Below are 18,529 nucleotides of genomic sequence, written 5' to 3'. Positions count from 1 at the left end.
ATCAAATTAGGAATAAAAAAGATTCAGTTACAATCATTATTTATCAATGAGGATGTACACGGATTAAACTACTGACACATTCCTATTTGTTTGTGCATAATGTGGATTTGGTGAGAGAAAAAAAAATAAAATTAAAAAAATAAAAATAAAAAACTAAGCAAATCAAAACATATAGCATAACATAACATAACATAACAACATAACAGCATGGCATAACATAACATTGCATAGCATAGCATAACATAACATAACAGCATAACATAAAATAACATAACATAACAGCATAGCATAGCATAACCTAGCATAACATAACATAACATAACATAACATAACATAACATAACAGCATAGCATAACAGCATAACATAACATAACATAACATAACATAACATAACATAACATAACATAATATAACATAACAAAACATAACATAACAGCATAGCATAGCATAGCATAGCATAACATAACAGCATAACATAACATAACATAACATAACATAACATAACAACATAACATAAAACAAATCAAAACATATAACAAAAGATAACATAACAAAACAAAACAAAACAAAAAACAAAAACTGTGTAAAGAAGGGTTACCCAATCCTGCCTGGAAATTTCTTGCACCCCAGAAGACCTTGTTTAACTAGTTCTGGTGTGCTTTATATGTGTATTTATTATTAATGAGCTACACTCTGCAGGACATCGGCCTTCCAGGAGAAGGACCAGACACCCTTGGTTTAAAATAAACCACTGTGAGCAACAAGACAACTGTCTTGTTCACACTGATACCATTTCAATGGCTGGAGGTTTTATCACATCGCCAACAGCCGCTGTCACTCGTGATGTCAGAAATTGCCACGTCTCTTTAAAAATGAACAATGTCAGGTCTCTATGTTGCTGCAAATTGCTGTCTGTGTGAATGCCTCTAAAAAAGTAAATTGCTTTTCTGCAGGCTTGGTTTGTCAAGGGATAACAAAGAACAAAATCAATTTAGTTTTAGTAAAAAGAAATGAATCCATGTCAGAAACAGTTCGCTGTGTCTCTTAAATGTCACATCTTACATTCATTATTTACATCTTTGAATTTGTGACCTCTTGGGCTTTGCATTAATTATCTGTTCTTCTGTCTTCATTCCGAGTCAAACAGCAGTGGGAAGATTTCATGTTAGTGATCAAAGCTCAGTCCACTCGTCTGAACATCATACGATTCGTGTCTTCAGATTTCATTTGGCCCCAATGAGACCTCGCTGATGCGGGACATTAGAAGAAAGCTATTCAGTATCCTCGCTTGATTTTGTATGTACAATGTTATGATTATACTATAATACAGAGCTTGGAAAACAGTTGCTTTCTTGAAGCATAAGTCTTGACATCAATTGTTATGTTTACTAACAATCGCTTCACTGTAAATGCACACTATATCTAAAAAAAATTATTATTAAGTGCATTTTTCAGAACAGACACGAGTGTCGCTGTCATTAGAAATCTATGCTACTATTTTTCAGTGACATCTTGGACACGTCCGTGTGAACAGTGGACATGGCAACCATATCATATTCATTTTCCCGTACTGACGCAATCTTGCAGAGTCGGAAAGCCCGGAGGTCTCGCTGGAAGTTGTGGTTTAGGAAGCCGTAAAACACCGGGTTTATGCAGACCGAGCACATCGCAGTCAGGTGACACAGAGAGAACAGGAGATTGTGGGTACAGTTCATAGCCACTTCATGGTTCCAGTCGATGACGGCGTTAAAGACGTTCAACGGGAGCCAGCAAACCGCAAATGCCACCACGATGGAAAAGAGCATGATGTTTATCCGTTTAGTCTCACTGCTACGGTTTTTGTTTTCACGTATTCTGTCCATCATGTTATTACGCCGTTGCAGACGAGTGTAGATCTGAGTGGAGAGAAACAATATTAATTCATCTCTCATATTAAAGTGTTTCCTCAATTACAAACACTTTTGGCCCTGTGGATGTTTACAAAAGTATTATATCATTTACAGTATTCAATGTCTAATTACTGCATCATAAATTATATTTGCTGCTACAATTTCTAATGGTAGTCTGAAATTGAAAACCTCCCTGGGCACGGTAACTGAAAACACAACACATTTAATATTAAAGTAGAGGTAATTAACCAAATTATCATTACCAATTATCATTACCAAATAAAAAAAAAAAAAACATTATGTTCAATTGCAATATGAATCAAAACATACATACATTAATTAAACTATACTTACACATTGCTATTTTTGGTTTGTATTTAATGACAATTAGGTGAGAGTAGCTCATAATAAATAAATAAACAAATACAATTATGGTTTAATTATTATGGGGCTACACTCTGCAGGACATTAAAAAAACTAATTAAAAACTAAACCAAAAAAAAAGTGTATCTGACTGGAAGAGAGGAGGGGGACCAATTCAACAAGCATTTATTCATATTTCATAAGGGTGTCTTTTTAATTATGAATGCTTTTGGGCCTGTGGACTTTTAGAAAATGATTTTCATAATTCATCCGATGTCAAATCCTGCAATCACTGTATCATAAATCCTTTTTGCTGCTGCAATTTCAAACGATAGTAAACTGAAATTTTGGCAACATTTGTTTAATTATGAAGGGAAAAGAAAGAATCTTAAAAATAAAAATATATCAAATTTAATACAAAATTTACAAAATCTGTAAATAAACAATAGTACCTCACACATAACATATATAATATTAAATGAAAGGTATTTAATGTCATTATCAAATTAGAAAAAGCGAAGCATCAGTTTCATCAATCACATTATGCATAATAATAACAATAATAACAATAATAATACATTTAATTTATAGTGAGTCTTCCTTACACTCAAGGCACTACAACATAACACTAAAATAGAAGAATAAAACACTACTCCAAATCAGCAATATCATAACTATCACTCATACATTCCTGTGTACACATATTCACAATTGTTTATTATTATAACCATGAAATATTGAAATGATTTGTTTATTCCACTCTCTGTTTAAAGTATCATCGTTTTAAACCTACTAATAGATATTTATGTATATATATGAATTTGCATAGTTTATAACTCTTTGTCTAGGTCTTGGAAAAGAGTAAAACATCAGTTTTAGTTTTAGATTTGCAGTGTAAAATCAACACCCTCCTCCAAGAAGCACAGTACACAACCTTATACACACTAAAACTCTCACCGAAGCTCATAACTATAGCTGACCTGAGGGCAAACCATCATTAAGAGCACGAGGGAAAGCTGCAATGACATTTCAGGTGATGATCTTTGTGTGTTTGTGTTTTCAAGCTCTATGTATTTTACATTATTGAGTTAACACAAACCGACAGAGGGAATTCAAACAGAACCCTCTTTGAGGGCCACACACACAATGTTGAAAGTTAAATAATTGTGTTACAACGTCACTGTGTTGTCACACAATGTTAATGTGCTTCAGTAAGCACTGAACTCCCCAAAACAAAGTCAAGGCAAATGCATGGAGATAACAACAAACAGAAGACAGGTAAAAAGAGACACTGGGAGGCAAAGGTCAAGGTACTGCTGATTTGCATGGACTTTTTAGCTCCTACTGGTAGATACTGGAATTATATCTGAATTATAAAGAGCATCTTTCTCCAATGCTGAGCATTCAAAACTTTTCTAACTAAATATTCTTTTTTCAAGCAACATTCAAATGTTAAAAAAAAAATATATATATATATATATATTTAACAGTATTTTGATGCTTTCAAATAATAATATACCATGCCAGATGTTTTTGAGCATCCTGCACCAAATGGAAACCATAGCTACATTGTTGTTTGTTTGTTACATACACTGTTTGTTTGTTTGTTTATTTAACTAAAACTAAAGCTGTTAGAAAATACAAATATTTTCTTTGATTTGAATTAAGCTGAAAGAAAAGAAAATACAAATATTTGAATATAAAAAAAATCTACTTAAAAATAATAATAAAAAACTTAATTATTAACGGTGCCTTGGAAACTAACTGGAATAAACAGATTTAAGGTGAAGTACTAAAATAAATAAATTAAATATACTAAATATTAATTAAATGTATTTTAATATAATAAAATTATTTCAATAAATGAAATGCATTAAATATAAAAAAAAATAAAAGCTAATTTCAAATATTGCTATATATATATATATATGATAGTACTTAAAATATTAAACCAACACTCATATTTTCACATTGTTACAGAATTGTTTTCAACAACGCTTTTCAGAAGTAAAACTAAGTAATTTATGTTTAGCTCATTATAGAACACATACAGCATAAATACTGTCATTATAAATCATTTACATATCATATTAAACACTAGAATACATTTTTACAATCGTATACATTCGGCTCCAAAAGGCAATTTAGATCAACCACATTTCAACATTTCTTTCAAAATATTCTGTAGAAACAAAAAATTATGTCAGTGCCATTAATGTTTAGTTGTATAGCTATGGGACAAAACTGTGCTGCTGTCAAAATCCTTGTCTGTCCACTAGAACAGAACATCTGTACGAGCTCCTCCCAGTGCATTTGCAAATGCATGCCTTATTAGCATGACCAGATGAATGAATTAACCATTAGTTCATTAGACGCCAACAGATCAGAGTCTTGCAAGCACAACTGACTCCAGACTCCTGTTCTCTCCTCTTTATTTCTAGCTCTGCTTTCCTCAAAGTTTGGTTCTCTCTTTATTTGATGAATGGCAGCCCTGGCACAGAGTCCTGTGACCTGAAATAACTGCATGACACAAAACCCAGAGGCAGAGAGAGAGAATGAATAAACAGACTGAGATGCATGTGTTCATAACTTATTATTAACTTCAGCTCACATTTGAAAGCCAGCGTTAACCAGACTGGAATTTGTAGGTTTGTCTCCATATCCGAATTATTTCCATGGAGAACTGGCTTTGTTTAGTGGGCTAATTAAATGTGATTCTAGGTCGATATTACTGACTGCTGAACAAAAAAAGTCCCTCAGTCATTAGGACTCATAAAGTCGTTGGTTTATACAGAGAGAGAGAGACTGATCTGATGCAATCCGACAGTTGCTACCCTGACCGGACAGCCAGAATCTTTGTTGGCATCACATTCTGAAGTATTGGACCGTGGGATGGTTGGATGACAGTAGCACCTAAGGATCCAACTGAATATAAATGCTTTAGTCATATTCTGTGGTAGTGATAGATAGACTGAAATATTAGCCAGGGTATGTTACTGGCTGGTCATGGCTATTTTGAGATCTCCTGTTACAAAATAAATCAAAATCTACTAACAGTTTAGTCAGAAAACAGTACATTTTCTGCTTTCATATATATATATGTATATATATATATATATATATATATATATATATATATATATATATATGTGTGTGTGTGTGTGTGTGTGTAAAATTTAATTCTTTATATAATTTAAAAATAGATATAGAAAATGTCCAAAAATATATTGGTAGAAAATGTTTTTTTTTTTTTTTTTTTTTTTTTTTAAATATAAAAAAATAAAATTGAATGGAAATTAAATATGATGTACAAACCAGATTCCAATAAAGTTGGGACACTGTACAAATTGTGAATAAAAACAGAATGCAGTGATGTGGAAGTTTCAAATTTCAGTATTTTATTCAGAATACAACATAGATGACATATCAAATGTTTAAACTGAGAAAATGTGTCATTTCAAGGGAAAAATAAGTTGATTTTAAATTTGATGGCATCAACACATCTCAAAAAAGTTGGGATAAGGCCATGTTTACCGCTGTGTGGCATCCCCTCTTCTTTTTATAACAGTCTGCAAACGTCTGGGGACTGAGGAGACAAGTTGCTCAAGTTTAGGAATAGGAATGTTGTCCCATTCTTGTCTAATACAGGCTTCTAGTTGCTCAACTGTCTTAGGTCTTCTTTGTCACATCTTCCTCTTTACGATGCGCCAAATGTTTTCTATGGGTGAAAGATCTGGACTGCAGGCTGGCCATTTCAGTACCCGGATCCTTCTTCTACACAGCCATGATGTTGTAAATGATGCAGTATGTGGTCTGGGATTGTCATGTTGGAAAATGCAAGGTCTTCCCTGAAAGAGACGACGTCTGGATGGGAGCATATGTTGTTCTAGAACTTGGATATACCTTTCAGCATTGATGGTGCCTTTCCAGATGTGTAAGCTGCCCATGCCACACGCACTCATGAAGCCCCATACCATCAGAGATGCAGGGTTCTGAACTGAGCGCTGATAACAACTTGGGTCGTCTTTGTCCTCTTTAGTCCGGATGACATGAAGTCCCAGTTTTCCAAAAAGAACTTCAAATTTTGATAGTGTCACCATAGAGCAGTTTTTAACTTTTTTTTGCCACAGTCCATTATAAATGAGCCTTGACCCAGAGAAAACGCCTGCGCTTCTGGATCATGTTTAGATATGGCTGCTTTTTTGACCTATAGAGTCTTAGCCGGCAACGGTGAATGGCGTTGTAGATTGTGTTCACAGATAATGTTTTCTGGAAGTATTACTCAGCCCATGTTGTGATTTCCATTACAGTATCATTCCTGTATGTGATGCAGTGCCGTCTAAGGGCCCGAAGATCACGGTCATCCAGTATGGTTTTCTGGCCTTGACCCTTACACACAGAGATTGTTCCAGATTCTCTGAATCTTTGGATGATATTATGCACTGTTGATGATGATAACTTCAAACTCTTAGCAATTTTTCTCTGAGAAACTCCTTTCTATTGTTGCTCCACTATTTTTCGCCGCAGCATTGGGGGAATTGGTGATCCTCTACCCATCTTGACCTCTGAGAGACACTGCCGCTCTGAGAGGCTCTTTTTATACCCAATCATGTTGCCAATTGACCTAATAAGTTGCAAATTGGTCCTCCAGATGTTCCTTATATGTACATTTAACTTTTCCGGAATCTTATTGCTACCTTTCCCAACTGTTTTAGAATGTGTAGCTCTCATGAAATCCAAAATGAGCCAATATTTCAAAATGTCTCACTTTCAACATTTGATATGATATATATTCTTTTTTTACTCACAATTTGTACAGTGTCCCAACTTTTTTTGGAATCGGGTTTGTGAAACAAGTGTTGATTTAAATAATATGAAAATCTATGCACATCATATTTACCATTATTAAACTGTACTATTTGGTGTACAGTTCAACTTCAGCTTTATCTTTTTGTTCTATAAAGCACTTGGACACATTTTACAATGCCTCTGTCATTTATATTTGCCATTTTTGAAGTAGGTGTAAATTTTTTTTTTTTTTTTTACACTTGTTTTAATTTTAACCTATGGAAATTCAGTATACAAATAGAATTTATTGCATGTTTTAAAACTATAACCAAAACGAAAAGCTTTTTGGTAATTGTATGAAAAAAAACTGCTGTCCAAAGGTTTTTGGCATTATTTACTTTCTAAAAAACATTAAAAGTGGTTGATGAATTATGAGACTAAAATGAGATTATGAAGCAAAATACTAAATTTCAAATGTATGGCTATAATAAAAAGTTAAAGTCAGAAATGCATGCAATTAAACAAACTGGCAAGTGTTTTTTGTTTTTCTGTGTTGCAATTTAGTCCAAACCACAACAAAAGCACAGACACGGTAAAAAATGAGTGCGGTAGAGGGGAAGAGAAAGAATGAGATAAATATGGATATGTGTGCATGAGGTGTAAGTGCTGCTCCATTTCTGAACTAACCGTCCGTGGTTAATCGGGTGTAAAAGTGACAAGCATCTTTGACAAAACTCGAACACCAACAAACGCTCGACAGAACTTGACAATCTGAACAGTGAGCCATCATCTCAGTGACGGCAGAATGCTCATTCTGTCACCCAACACACGCATTTTAATTTCTACAACTCTATTAGCATAATAATCTCCATTTTAAACCCATTACTGGGAGACGGGAGCTTGTCACATGAATCTTCCTTTCCATTCACACTGTTCTTTACACATCATAAAGTTTTGAATCATTTGTATCGCAGCATATCTTTGTGTTCATTTATTCCTACTATTTTTGTACCCTTTGCGGAGAAGCGATTATGAGTCATTCTTGTGATCTTGGAGGCCTTTGAATTTCTAAATGATCAGTTTTTGCACAGAGGCTTTCTTCTCATCTTCTATCTCCCTCTTACTCATTTATTCTCCCATTCTCTGACCAATCCCACCCTCTCTCTCTCTCTTTCTTCTATTTCAGAACAGCAGCAATTCTGGGTTTGTGTTGGAAATGAGTTGATGTGGCAGGTCATGTTGGCTGCTGGTCATGTTCAGTCAGAATATACACACTGAGCTATGTCCAAAACTGATGTTTGATTCTAGGACAAAAAACCTCAGCAATCATCTTAAGACTATTCAGCACACCGGAAGAGACATGCCTTTTTGTTTATGTATGTGTGTTTTTTTTATTGTGAGACTGATAGTTTTGTATCTGTAACGTGTCTCTAGTCCTAAAAAGTCAACAAAAATTGGGATTACACTTTTGTAATGAACAGCACTCCATTTGTGTTTTGATCATAAATTTGAAACTGATCCAGATGTTGACTTTGACAAAAATGTGATTTTCTCAACTTTTGGTCAAAGCTTTTTTTAATGAAACTTACCCACATTCAAATTTTGATTTAAAAAAAAGCATGAAGCTAAAATAAAACCTTATTTATTAATTCATTTTTAAAGCAGAGGATATTCCTTCAACAAAATAATCCAGGGGCCATAACATTTTTATGAAAACTATCAGAAATGCTAGCGTTGGCTTGCAAATTTAAAAACTCTGGCAGGGAAAGAGTTATGAATAATGGTTAACATTACTTTATACTGACGTGGCTAAAGTGACATCAGTTCATTTTGATTTGAGATGACCAGTTTTTATTTTTGAATTAATGTGCATTGATAAATCCTTTACAACGAGATCATGAATGTGCATGGTATATTCATTCACTATCCAACACTGACTGACCCATTTTACTTTGTTTTGCTTATGCCTTTATAAAGTTTTTGGGCTGTCAAAATTAATTTAATATATCAATTAAATATCCTTAAACCAAGATTATTTAACACATTTACCAAATTGGATTTCATTCTGCTTTTTGGAATCACACAATTATTCATGTATATTTTATTTTATTTGTAATAACAGCTTAAAACAAAATAAATATTTTTCCAGATAAGATTTTAATAATTATCTTTAGTATAATAACAATATAAAAGCTCATTTATTTATTATTTTAGTTTTTTTTAAAGGCTGAAAAATGTAATATACGGTAATATATATTTTAGTAACAGATCATCACATTTATCACATTTGGGGGGGGGGGGGGTCTAAAAAGTCTGAAAATCTGGGCAACCACACATGAAATAAAACTTAAAAATACATTTTTACACATTAAATGCATCTGAATTATCCACATTAATAAAAAATTGATAACAACTGTTAGTTTATCACTTTACTTGTTTAGACCACATTAGGAGCCTGAGGCTCTTCAGGCGGATTGACTATTAAACAGAAATCTATCAAGTATGCCAGCTTAACATTTACAAATAATACCAGACATATTTTGATAAGCCTGTATAAATGTCAAACTGTAAAGCGCTCAGTGGCGTCTCATCGACCCCTAACCTCACAGGTCAGACATAAGCTCAACTCCCCAGGACTGAGAGAAGAGCAACAAACATGTACAGTACATCTGCTTGAATATCCACTGAATGTCTTTCACGAGAGGCTGTGATACTCCAGTCAGGAGGATGTAGGAGATAAGAATATGGAATAAACAAGCGTTCCCCAATGTAGTGCCCCAAAAAACGATACATTATTCAGTGTCATAGTAAACTGTATTAAAGTCTGTTAAGTGTTTTAGGAAAAACCTTGAAGGCAAACTTCTCAGTTATTATTCTGAACTGAACCCAAAAGAAAAAAAGACATGAGCCTTCTTCATTTGTTCTTGCTTAGACAGCAATGAGATTAAATACAGAAAAAAATAAAATAAATAGAGACTTTTCTTAAAGGAATATTTCACCCCAAAATGAAAATTCTGTCATTACTCTTCTATGTGACACACCAAATCAGTATTTTTATTTTCATAGGAGAATAAAATAGGAATGTTTTTAAATAAACCTAACATACAGTACTGTACATGTTTTATATGGAACAGCTGTTCATAAAGGCCACAGACTCAAAATAAAAAGACAAATAAGCATTTTAAAGGGGTTTATATGATTCATGCACTATAACATATTACAAAATATTTTTTTTGTGAGGAACAGGCCATAATTTAAATAAATTATTTCCTGATAATCTCTGTCTAGAGTTCTAGATAGTGACATTTGGTTAAGAGACACTCATGAGTGACGTCTGATGATGCTGACGTCCAGTATGTGTCATAAGTGGCATAGATGATTAGTGAATTTGAACAGTGAAAAACCACTTCAGCACAAGCTCAAAACTTGTATTAAAATCATATACTAAATGTTCTGTATATGTATTTCTGTTTGGACAACTATCATCAATGATGACTGACAATTAGCATAAATTTGGAATACTAATGAAAAATTCTCTTTATAAAACTCTGCATTTAAAATACAGTAAAAACAGTAATATTATTAAATGTTTTTAACATTTAGAATAGCTGTTACCTATTTTCATTTTATTTCTGTAATGCAAACTGGATTTTCAGCATCATTAGCATCCAGTCTCCAGTGTCACATGATGCTTCAGAAATCATTCTAAGATGCTGATTTTTAATTAACACTTATTATCATATATATATATATATATATGATAATACTTTATATTTTTGTGAAAACCATAACACATTATTTTCAGGATTCTTTGATGAACAGAAAAATCTAACTAACAGCATTTATTTAACATTAGATTTTCTTCAGCAATGTAAAAGTCTTTATTGTCACTTTTGAACAATTAAGTGCATCACTGCTGAATATTAATTTCCTAAAAAAATATATATAATCTAACTGACCGCAAAATCTTGAATGGTACTAATATACAAATATATGTGACCCGGTCTATGAAATCCAGGCTGAATTCTCAAAATCTAATTCAACCATTAATTTCACTATGATTTCAATCTTTGACATGGCCTTACTCAGTCAATATTACAGATAGAAAGGTTATATTTTCACAGAATGTTCTACATCTTTATGAAGGATGATTTTATGTAGAAAACAGTAAATCACACACACACACACACACAAAAAGACTTTAGCTTTTTTTTCACAGACAGGGTCACATATACATGACATACATATACATGACACATGCATGACTTAGACCTATAGATTTACATAGAAAATGGCATGGAGATTTCACAAACAGTTACAAAGAAATGGCAAGTAACATTTTGAATTAAACATGACATTTTGAAGCAGAACAACTGAAATAGTACAGTGCATCTCAATAAATTAGAATGTCATGGAAAAGTTCATTTATTTCAGTAATTCAACTCAAATTGTGAAACTCTCGTATTAAATGAATTCAATGCACACAGACTGAAGTAGTGTAAGGCTTTGCTTCTGTTAACTGTGATGATTTTGGCTCACATTAAAAAAAAACCACCAATTCACTCAACAAAATCAAAAACTTAGAATATGGTGGCATGCCAATCAGCTAATCAACTCAAAACACCTGCAAAGGTTTCCTGAGCCTTCAAAATGGTCTCTCAGTTTGGTTCACTAGGCTACACAATAAAGGGGATGACTACTGATCTGACAGATGTCCAGAAGACAATCATTGACACCCTTCACAACGAGGGTGAGCCACAAACATTCAATGCCAAAGAAGCTGGATGTTCACAGAGTGCTGTATCTAAGCATGTTAACAGAAAGTTGAGTGAAAGGAAAAGTGTGGAAGAAAAAGATGCACAACCAACCGAGAGAACTGAAGCTTTATGAGGATTGTCAAGCAGAATTTGAGTGAACTTCACAAGGAATGGACTGAGGCTGGGGTCAAGGCATCAAGAGCCAACACACACAGACGTGTCGAGGAATTTGTTGAACCACAGACAACTTTTCCTTGACATTCTAATTTATTGAGATGCACCTGTATGCTACAATAAGGGTGTGTCGCCATCTTTTCTTACTGGTCTCTCTGGTCTTACCTTCAGGTAACAGATGAAGATGAAGGTGAGAGGAGTGATGTACTGCAGCACCAGCATGCCAGTGGTGTAGGTGAGCTTGATTCCTCTGGAGGGCCACTCTTCCACACACACCACCTTCCCCCGGTACTGCTCCTGAAACACTGAGGGCAGCTGCTTCAGCGGGGCGTCTGTCACCCTGGAGAACAACAGAAAGGGTGTAGCAGTGAGGGCGGCCAGGGCCCAGGTGAGGCTGATGCCCAGGCAAGCGTGGTTCAGGCTGGGCCTCCATCCGCGAGGGTGTAGGATGAGCTGGTGCCTCTCAATGGCGATCAGAACCAAGGAGAAGATGGAGACCGAGACGGAGCAGCACTGGACCAGGCTGTTGAGTTTGCACATGACCGCGCCGAACACCCAGTGGTCCATGAAGGTGTAGATGAAGGTGAACGGCAGGCACACAAGGGACATCAGCAGGTCCGAAACAGAGAGGTTTGCGATTAGGACATTTGTGACATTGTGAAGTTCCCGTTGCCGGGTGATGACAAGGATGAGAGCCAGGTTGCCAACGACACCCAAAAGTACCACAGCACTGTAGGCAACCGCCATTACAACAAACAAAGAGTGGCTGCCGTAGCACTCGTCTCCATATGCGACTGTGGAGAGGTTAGCGAAGGAGCAATTTGAAACATCCAAGGAACAGTTCAGAGCAGTGATTGGTGGAACAGGTGGAGAGAGGGCGGAGTCCGGCATTGTTCCGCCTCCTTTGGTTAGTGTTGGTTTATATCAGGATATCATACACTCCTTTCCAGGACCATGATTTTGTAATTCTGACAACACACTGTGGAGACAGAAATCAGTTAAATCAATACTCAGAAAAGACAAGACCACCTCTACTGTCATGCTGGATTATGGAAATCAATAAATGTTCCCCTTCAGTTTCATTTAATAAAGAGATTTTTTAATCTTCTAGCATTTACCTTATTGACCTTTATTCCTAAGACTTTACAGTTTGAAAGGGCAAGTAATACACATTTGTGCAATAATTATGAATCATCCAACAGTGTTCCACTGTTTATTTAATTATATATATATACAAAATAATATTAATAATGTTTTCCATTTCTAAAAGGTATTTGATTAAGCCTGCATGGTATGCATGAAACTGAGAAGTTAATTAAGATTTTGGCACTTGAATCTTTTTTAAATTAAGCCATCAAATACTCCTGACTGAGCTACTGGCTTATAATATGAATGAAGCCAATGGATTTTGGCTCACACACACACACACACACACACACCCAGAAAGAGAGAGAGAGTTATTACTATCATTATAGGGACATTCAATAGGCATAATGGGTTTTATGCTGTACAAACTGTATTTTCTATCCCCTTACCCTTACCCTACACCTAAACCTAGGCCTCACACAAAACTTCAGGCACTTTTAGATTTCCAAAACACTTCATTTTGTATAATTTATATGCTGGTTTCCCCTCTATCCTTGTGGGGACATTTGGTCCTCGTAGGGAAATCTGGGTACACACACACACACACACACACACACCCACACACACATGTCTGGGCATTTTCTACTGACAGTAAAACTTTATTTTAACATGATGTAGTTAACATATTGCATGTACTTACTTTAACAATAACCATAAATTAAAAGCAAAAATGTGGATGCTGCACAGTGCTGGTGGTTGAGGAGATCCCCCCTTCCACGTAAAGTGCTTTGAGTACCCAGAAAAAAACTCAATAAATGTAACAAATAATAGTAAGCAAATTATATTTTTTATAACCCTGTTTACAGATTATCTAAAACATTATTTAGTATGCCGTTTGCAACCTGACTCACATATTTTGCATTCTCTTCAAACTTCTTTAATATACTGTATGAACAAACATACAGTGCACATTGTAAATATGGCATGAATAGAAATCAGACATAAGCACAGACATAAACACTATGTCTAGGTATCAGAGTCTGAAGCAGGTTGTCAAGGTAACAGAGGTGACAAAGCCTCCAGTTTTAGGGCTCTGGCTCTTTCATCTCCCACTCCGTCTTCTTCTGTCTCTATCAGCAGCCGAATTCAACTCTACATTCACCGGCTTATATAATTCAGCTTATTCAGTTATTGGGAATAAATTGAACAAACAACAGAAATATTTCTAGAAGCCCAGCCATGAATCTCTAATTAAACTTTCTTATTCATAGCAGCCCGATACGCTTACAGTACAATAGTCTCATGTGTATGAATTGCAATGGGATATGCAGACGGTGGCTGATCCCGAGAGACTGAGGCTAAATAACAGGCTGCTCCCTCGGCGGTATACTGTTCTACAAAGTGACCTTAAGAGTAGAGTAGGCTACAAAGGCACTACACCAGCATTTGAAGCAGGCACTTTAATGTCAAGATGGAACAGGAGTCATTCATTTGCCTTTGCATGACTGTAAAGAGAAAATCAAATTAGGTGTGCAGCGTATTAAAAATGTATTCCAGCGAATTTCAATTCGATATCACTCAAAAACACAATGTCACTTAAGACTGAAGGAATGTGTGATGGTAGTTAATTATTATAAGGGTGTGTTTGATTTACTTTGTTTTTATGGACAACATATGTCATATGCAATGATAAATATTCCTCCCTACTGTTTTATGTTCCAGCAGAGCCTCATTAATACATAAATTATCTGAATAATAGTCTCTTATCGCACTGATATTTGTTTTTAATCATTTAGTAGACTTTTTTCTTCAATGCGATTTACAAATGAGGAGTGATTCATCCTAAGTAGGTGCAGTGCTGCCTACACTTATCATGTGAGAACTACACACTAGGACAGAGATATAACAGAATCGGTGAAAGGAAGGTGTTATTGATTTGAAGGTTTGAGTCGAATGCTGACAGAAGAAGAAGTGTCTTTAGATATTTTTGAAAGCTGCAAGAGGCTTGGCTGTTGTGGTATCTTGGGTGAATAATGCATGCATAACTCATATCTGGGTTATGTTTAAGACTTTGGTAGTTGTGCTTCAGTAGAACAGAGCGTTCAGTGAATGACAATCTGACAGGTCTGTTTTTCTCTTGAACTGATGTGTTAACAACAGCCATAAAACCTTTCAGATAAGTTACACTGTTTGACACGAAATGGAAATTGATCTTATCTGTTTTCTAAATCTTACGTGAATGATTCATCCATGCATATGTTTTTTTTGTTGTTGTTTTTTTTTTTTTGGACCTTGTAAATGTGAAATCTTTGAATATCATGGCAAATATTAGATATCTCCAATTATTACTTCAACATAAATATCAAATAAAAACCATTTTTTCCCGATTTGCTGTTATACTCTACTATATGTCACAATACAGACCAAAAAAATAAATAAAAAGTTGTGTCTACATCCACTACAATGCATCTTTAAAATATCATGGTGCATTGCATTGTTTTAGAATCTGTCTCATTTTCACATACTGTATATATATATATATATATATATATATATATATATATATATATATATATAAATGTATATTTTTTTCTTTCTTTTGGAAGTAACTTTGAATAAAACAGTCTGCTGAATTAATAAAGTTAAATGTTAATGAGACAAGAAAAGTTATGTTCACAGTTTACATATTAATGAGGCTGTGCTGGAACATTAAACAGTGACAGCATTTGCCATATTAAAATAAAATAAAAAGTGTGTATGCAAGAGAATGTATGGTCTATTTACTGTATTACTGAGGATTAAAATGAAACAGTAGGAGGTAATATTTGTCATAGCATTGGCCTTTTGTTGATCGTCTATAACCAATAAATAAATAAATAGACAGAAACAAACATAGGCTACATACAGTAGCTACATAAATTGAGTTTTATAGTCATTGTCAATCGTTATTCCATGTAAAAAAAAAAAAAACACTTCATAATATCCATGTTTTGTTCCTCAGCTGGAAGTCATATGAGGGTGAGACAGAAACACATGAATTATATGGCACTCCTGTGACTTGGAAACTTGTGATTATAGGCAGCTGAAACAATACAGCTGATAAACCATAAAATTAATGCGTTTATAGTCTTTCAATGAATCAGCAGACACGTATAATGCCATTGACATGACAATATAATTAGATCATGGACTAGAGCCCCATGGAGAGACTCGCTGATGAAACAGAGACATCGAGTGCGTAATGAAGCTGATATGAAATATATAAAATCTTCAAATTGAGTTTTTGAAGAGCTTAAATGAGTTTCATACATCTGAAAACAAGATTTGCTCAGAATAGACATGACTTAATGATAAACAATCATGAAACTTTCTCCAAAGAGTCACTGGAAGCCATGGGAACCAAACGAGGGAGAGACGTGCTCAGACTAGCACTGAGATAAAGAAGGAGAAGGATGGAAGAACACAGTGACATATCGGATGACAAATGAGACAGGGAAAAGATTGGGAGGGAGGGAGAGACAGAAAAAACAATTATTTTGTTATTTTGTTTTTATATGTTCTAATAAATCCTTATGTGTGTATACATTCTAAGCCATTTGCTCTATAAATACCAGATGCAAATAAAGAGAACACAATCACAAAAAATCATGTTCACATTGTAAAACTATAGAAATCAGTATTAAAAAATGATGAAAACATGTCTGCAGCAGACATCCTAAGGCTAGAATGAAGACACACAATGAACCTTGATATTTTCAGTCTGCACCCAGTATTTATAGAACACCATAAAAACAAATTCACAGAAAGCAGTTCCAATAATATGCATCTTTGTGTTGAAATACAATTTTGAAAAGACAAAAAAAATCGATTCGATTTGAGCTCACCAACACATTACCTTAATGTCTCCTCGCAACAATCAGATATGTGCTATTTAATCCTAAAGAGAAAGACAAGCCCAGCCAAGGAGAACATGCAGGCGTGTGAGGCATCTGATCTTGTTCCCACGAGAGACCGTTTCGAAGAGAGCATTAAGATCAATTATTGCGCGTTATTAGCCTGCAAACTCCCGAGTTAAGTGCTTTCATTGAGTGTATCGTAAACAGATCAAAGTCCTGCAGGTGCTTCGTTCCTCATAAGCTAATGATCCATTTCTTCTTGCCCCTAAGATGCGCTCGGTCTCGCGCGTCTGGACGCGTAAAGTTTGTTTTATCACCCATTATCTAATTTGCCAAACCTATGTAGCTATCCTATATTCCACCGCATTTTCACCTGGAACCAAAACGCGAATCGCATCTTAATGAACAGAACAACATCAACCATATAGAGGAGGATTGAATATAATTGCGTGGTTGGTTGTTTTTAACATAGTCTAATATTACGAGATTTTCGCGCACGGAAAAACAGAAATAATGACTATAGAGTGAAGAGATTGCGCGTGCCAGACTCTTACCTGCGGCGCTTCACGCGCGAGTCTCCATCAGTCTGAATGAGTGAACGCGCGTGCAGCACTGACACTTCCCTTCCCCGCGCGCACTGAACTGACCGCTGCTTCACTGCGCCTCTGCACGACGCGGGGGTCCACGGCTGTCCAAAAACACACACACGACGCTGTGAAGCGCGCATAGCTTATTCAAGAGATGATGAAAACGGGTCTCTAGTGATTTGATAAATATGAGGCTTTTTGCTCTCTTAAAAATAACAATGATTTACTGGTAGAAGAACCTTTCACATCCATAGAACCGTTAAATTGCCCAAAATGTTCTTTAGAATGGAAGAGGTTTGCAGTGTATAAGTAATAAATGCTTCTTCGTCTTTTAGGCCTACTCAGATAATCAAAATATGTTCTACACTGTTCTACTTGGTCCAACCACTGGGTTAAATTGGGTTGAAACAACCCAGCATTTTTTAGTGTAAAATTGTTTTGTTAACGTTTCCATTAAATGAAAACATTTTTCTGAGTGACATCTTAATGTTCGAAACGTTCTTTTTTTATATAATTTTTAATAATATTAGGCAAACGTAAGATGAAACGTTTTTGACGTTAAACGTTCTGGGGAAAATAACTTAAAAAAAAAAACATACAAACATCCAAGTCCGCTAAATGGTTCATGTTAATTCGTTTAAGAAAAAAAGTTACAAGAAATATGTACAAATAACATTTTGTATGTGTGTGTGTGCTGAGGTCTTTAGAACGTTAAGGCAAACCAGAAAACTTTGAGAAAGAGTTCTATTGGCGTTTCTGGAAGAATATTTGTTTAGAACGTTCAGAGAATCTTGAGAATATTAGCCAAAGTTCTGAGGACGTTCCCTGTTAGTTGGGACTCACGCAGGCAAACTGTCACGTGATGGTTTCTATCCTATAGCCTAGTTCAAAACCCTCATAAATAACAGTGAATTATATGCTCCAAACTGAAATTTCAATATCATATAATAGCTGCTGGGTAAACAAGTGAACACAGTAAATCACCCTGG

At 35.0% G+C, this 18,529-nt stretch overlaps 1 protein-coding gene across 1 annotated transcript; it reads right to left on the bottom strand.

Annotated features, from left to right (window-relative positions):
* Positions 1–572: 572 nt before the first annotated feature.
* On the bottom strand, positions 573–17,595 carry LOC113073474 (neuropeptide Y receptor type 1-like). The gene is made up of 3 exons (XM_026246371.1): positions 17,508–17,595; positions 12,137–12,950; positions 573–1,895 (listed from the first exon to the last, which is right to left on the bottom strand). The coding sequence occupies exons 2-3, from the start codon at positions 12,860–12,862 to the stop codon at positions 1,479–1,481; spliced, it is 1,143 nt and encodes a 380-aa protein (XP_026102156.1). The 5' UTR covers positions 12,863–12,950; positions 17,508–17,595; the 3' UTR covers positions 573–1,478.
* Positions 17,596–18,529: the final 934 nt, after the last annotated feature.

Source organism: Carassius auratus, unplaced genomic scaffold (genome assembly GCF_003368295.1).
Source record: "Carassius auratus strain Wakin unplaced genomic scaffold, ASM336829v1 scaf_tig00012237, whole genome shotgun sequence".
NCBI lineage: Eukaryota > Metazoa > Chordata > Actinopteri > Cypriniformes > Cyprinidae > Carassius > Carassius auratus.
Note: the sequence above shows the minus strand (reverse complement) of the source record. Positions and strands in the feature narration are given on the sequence as shown.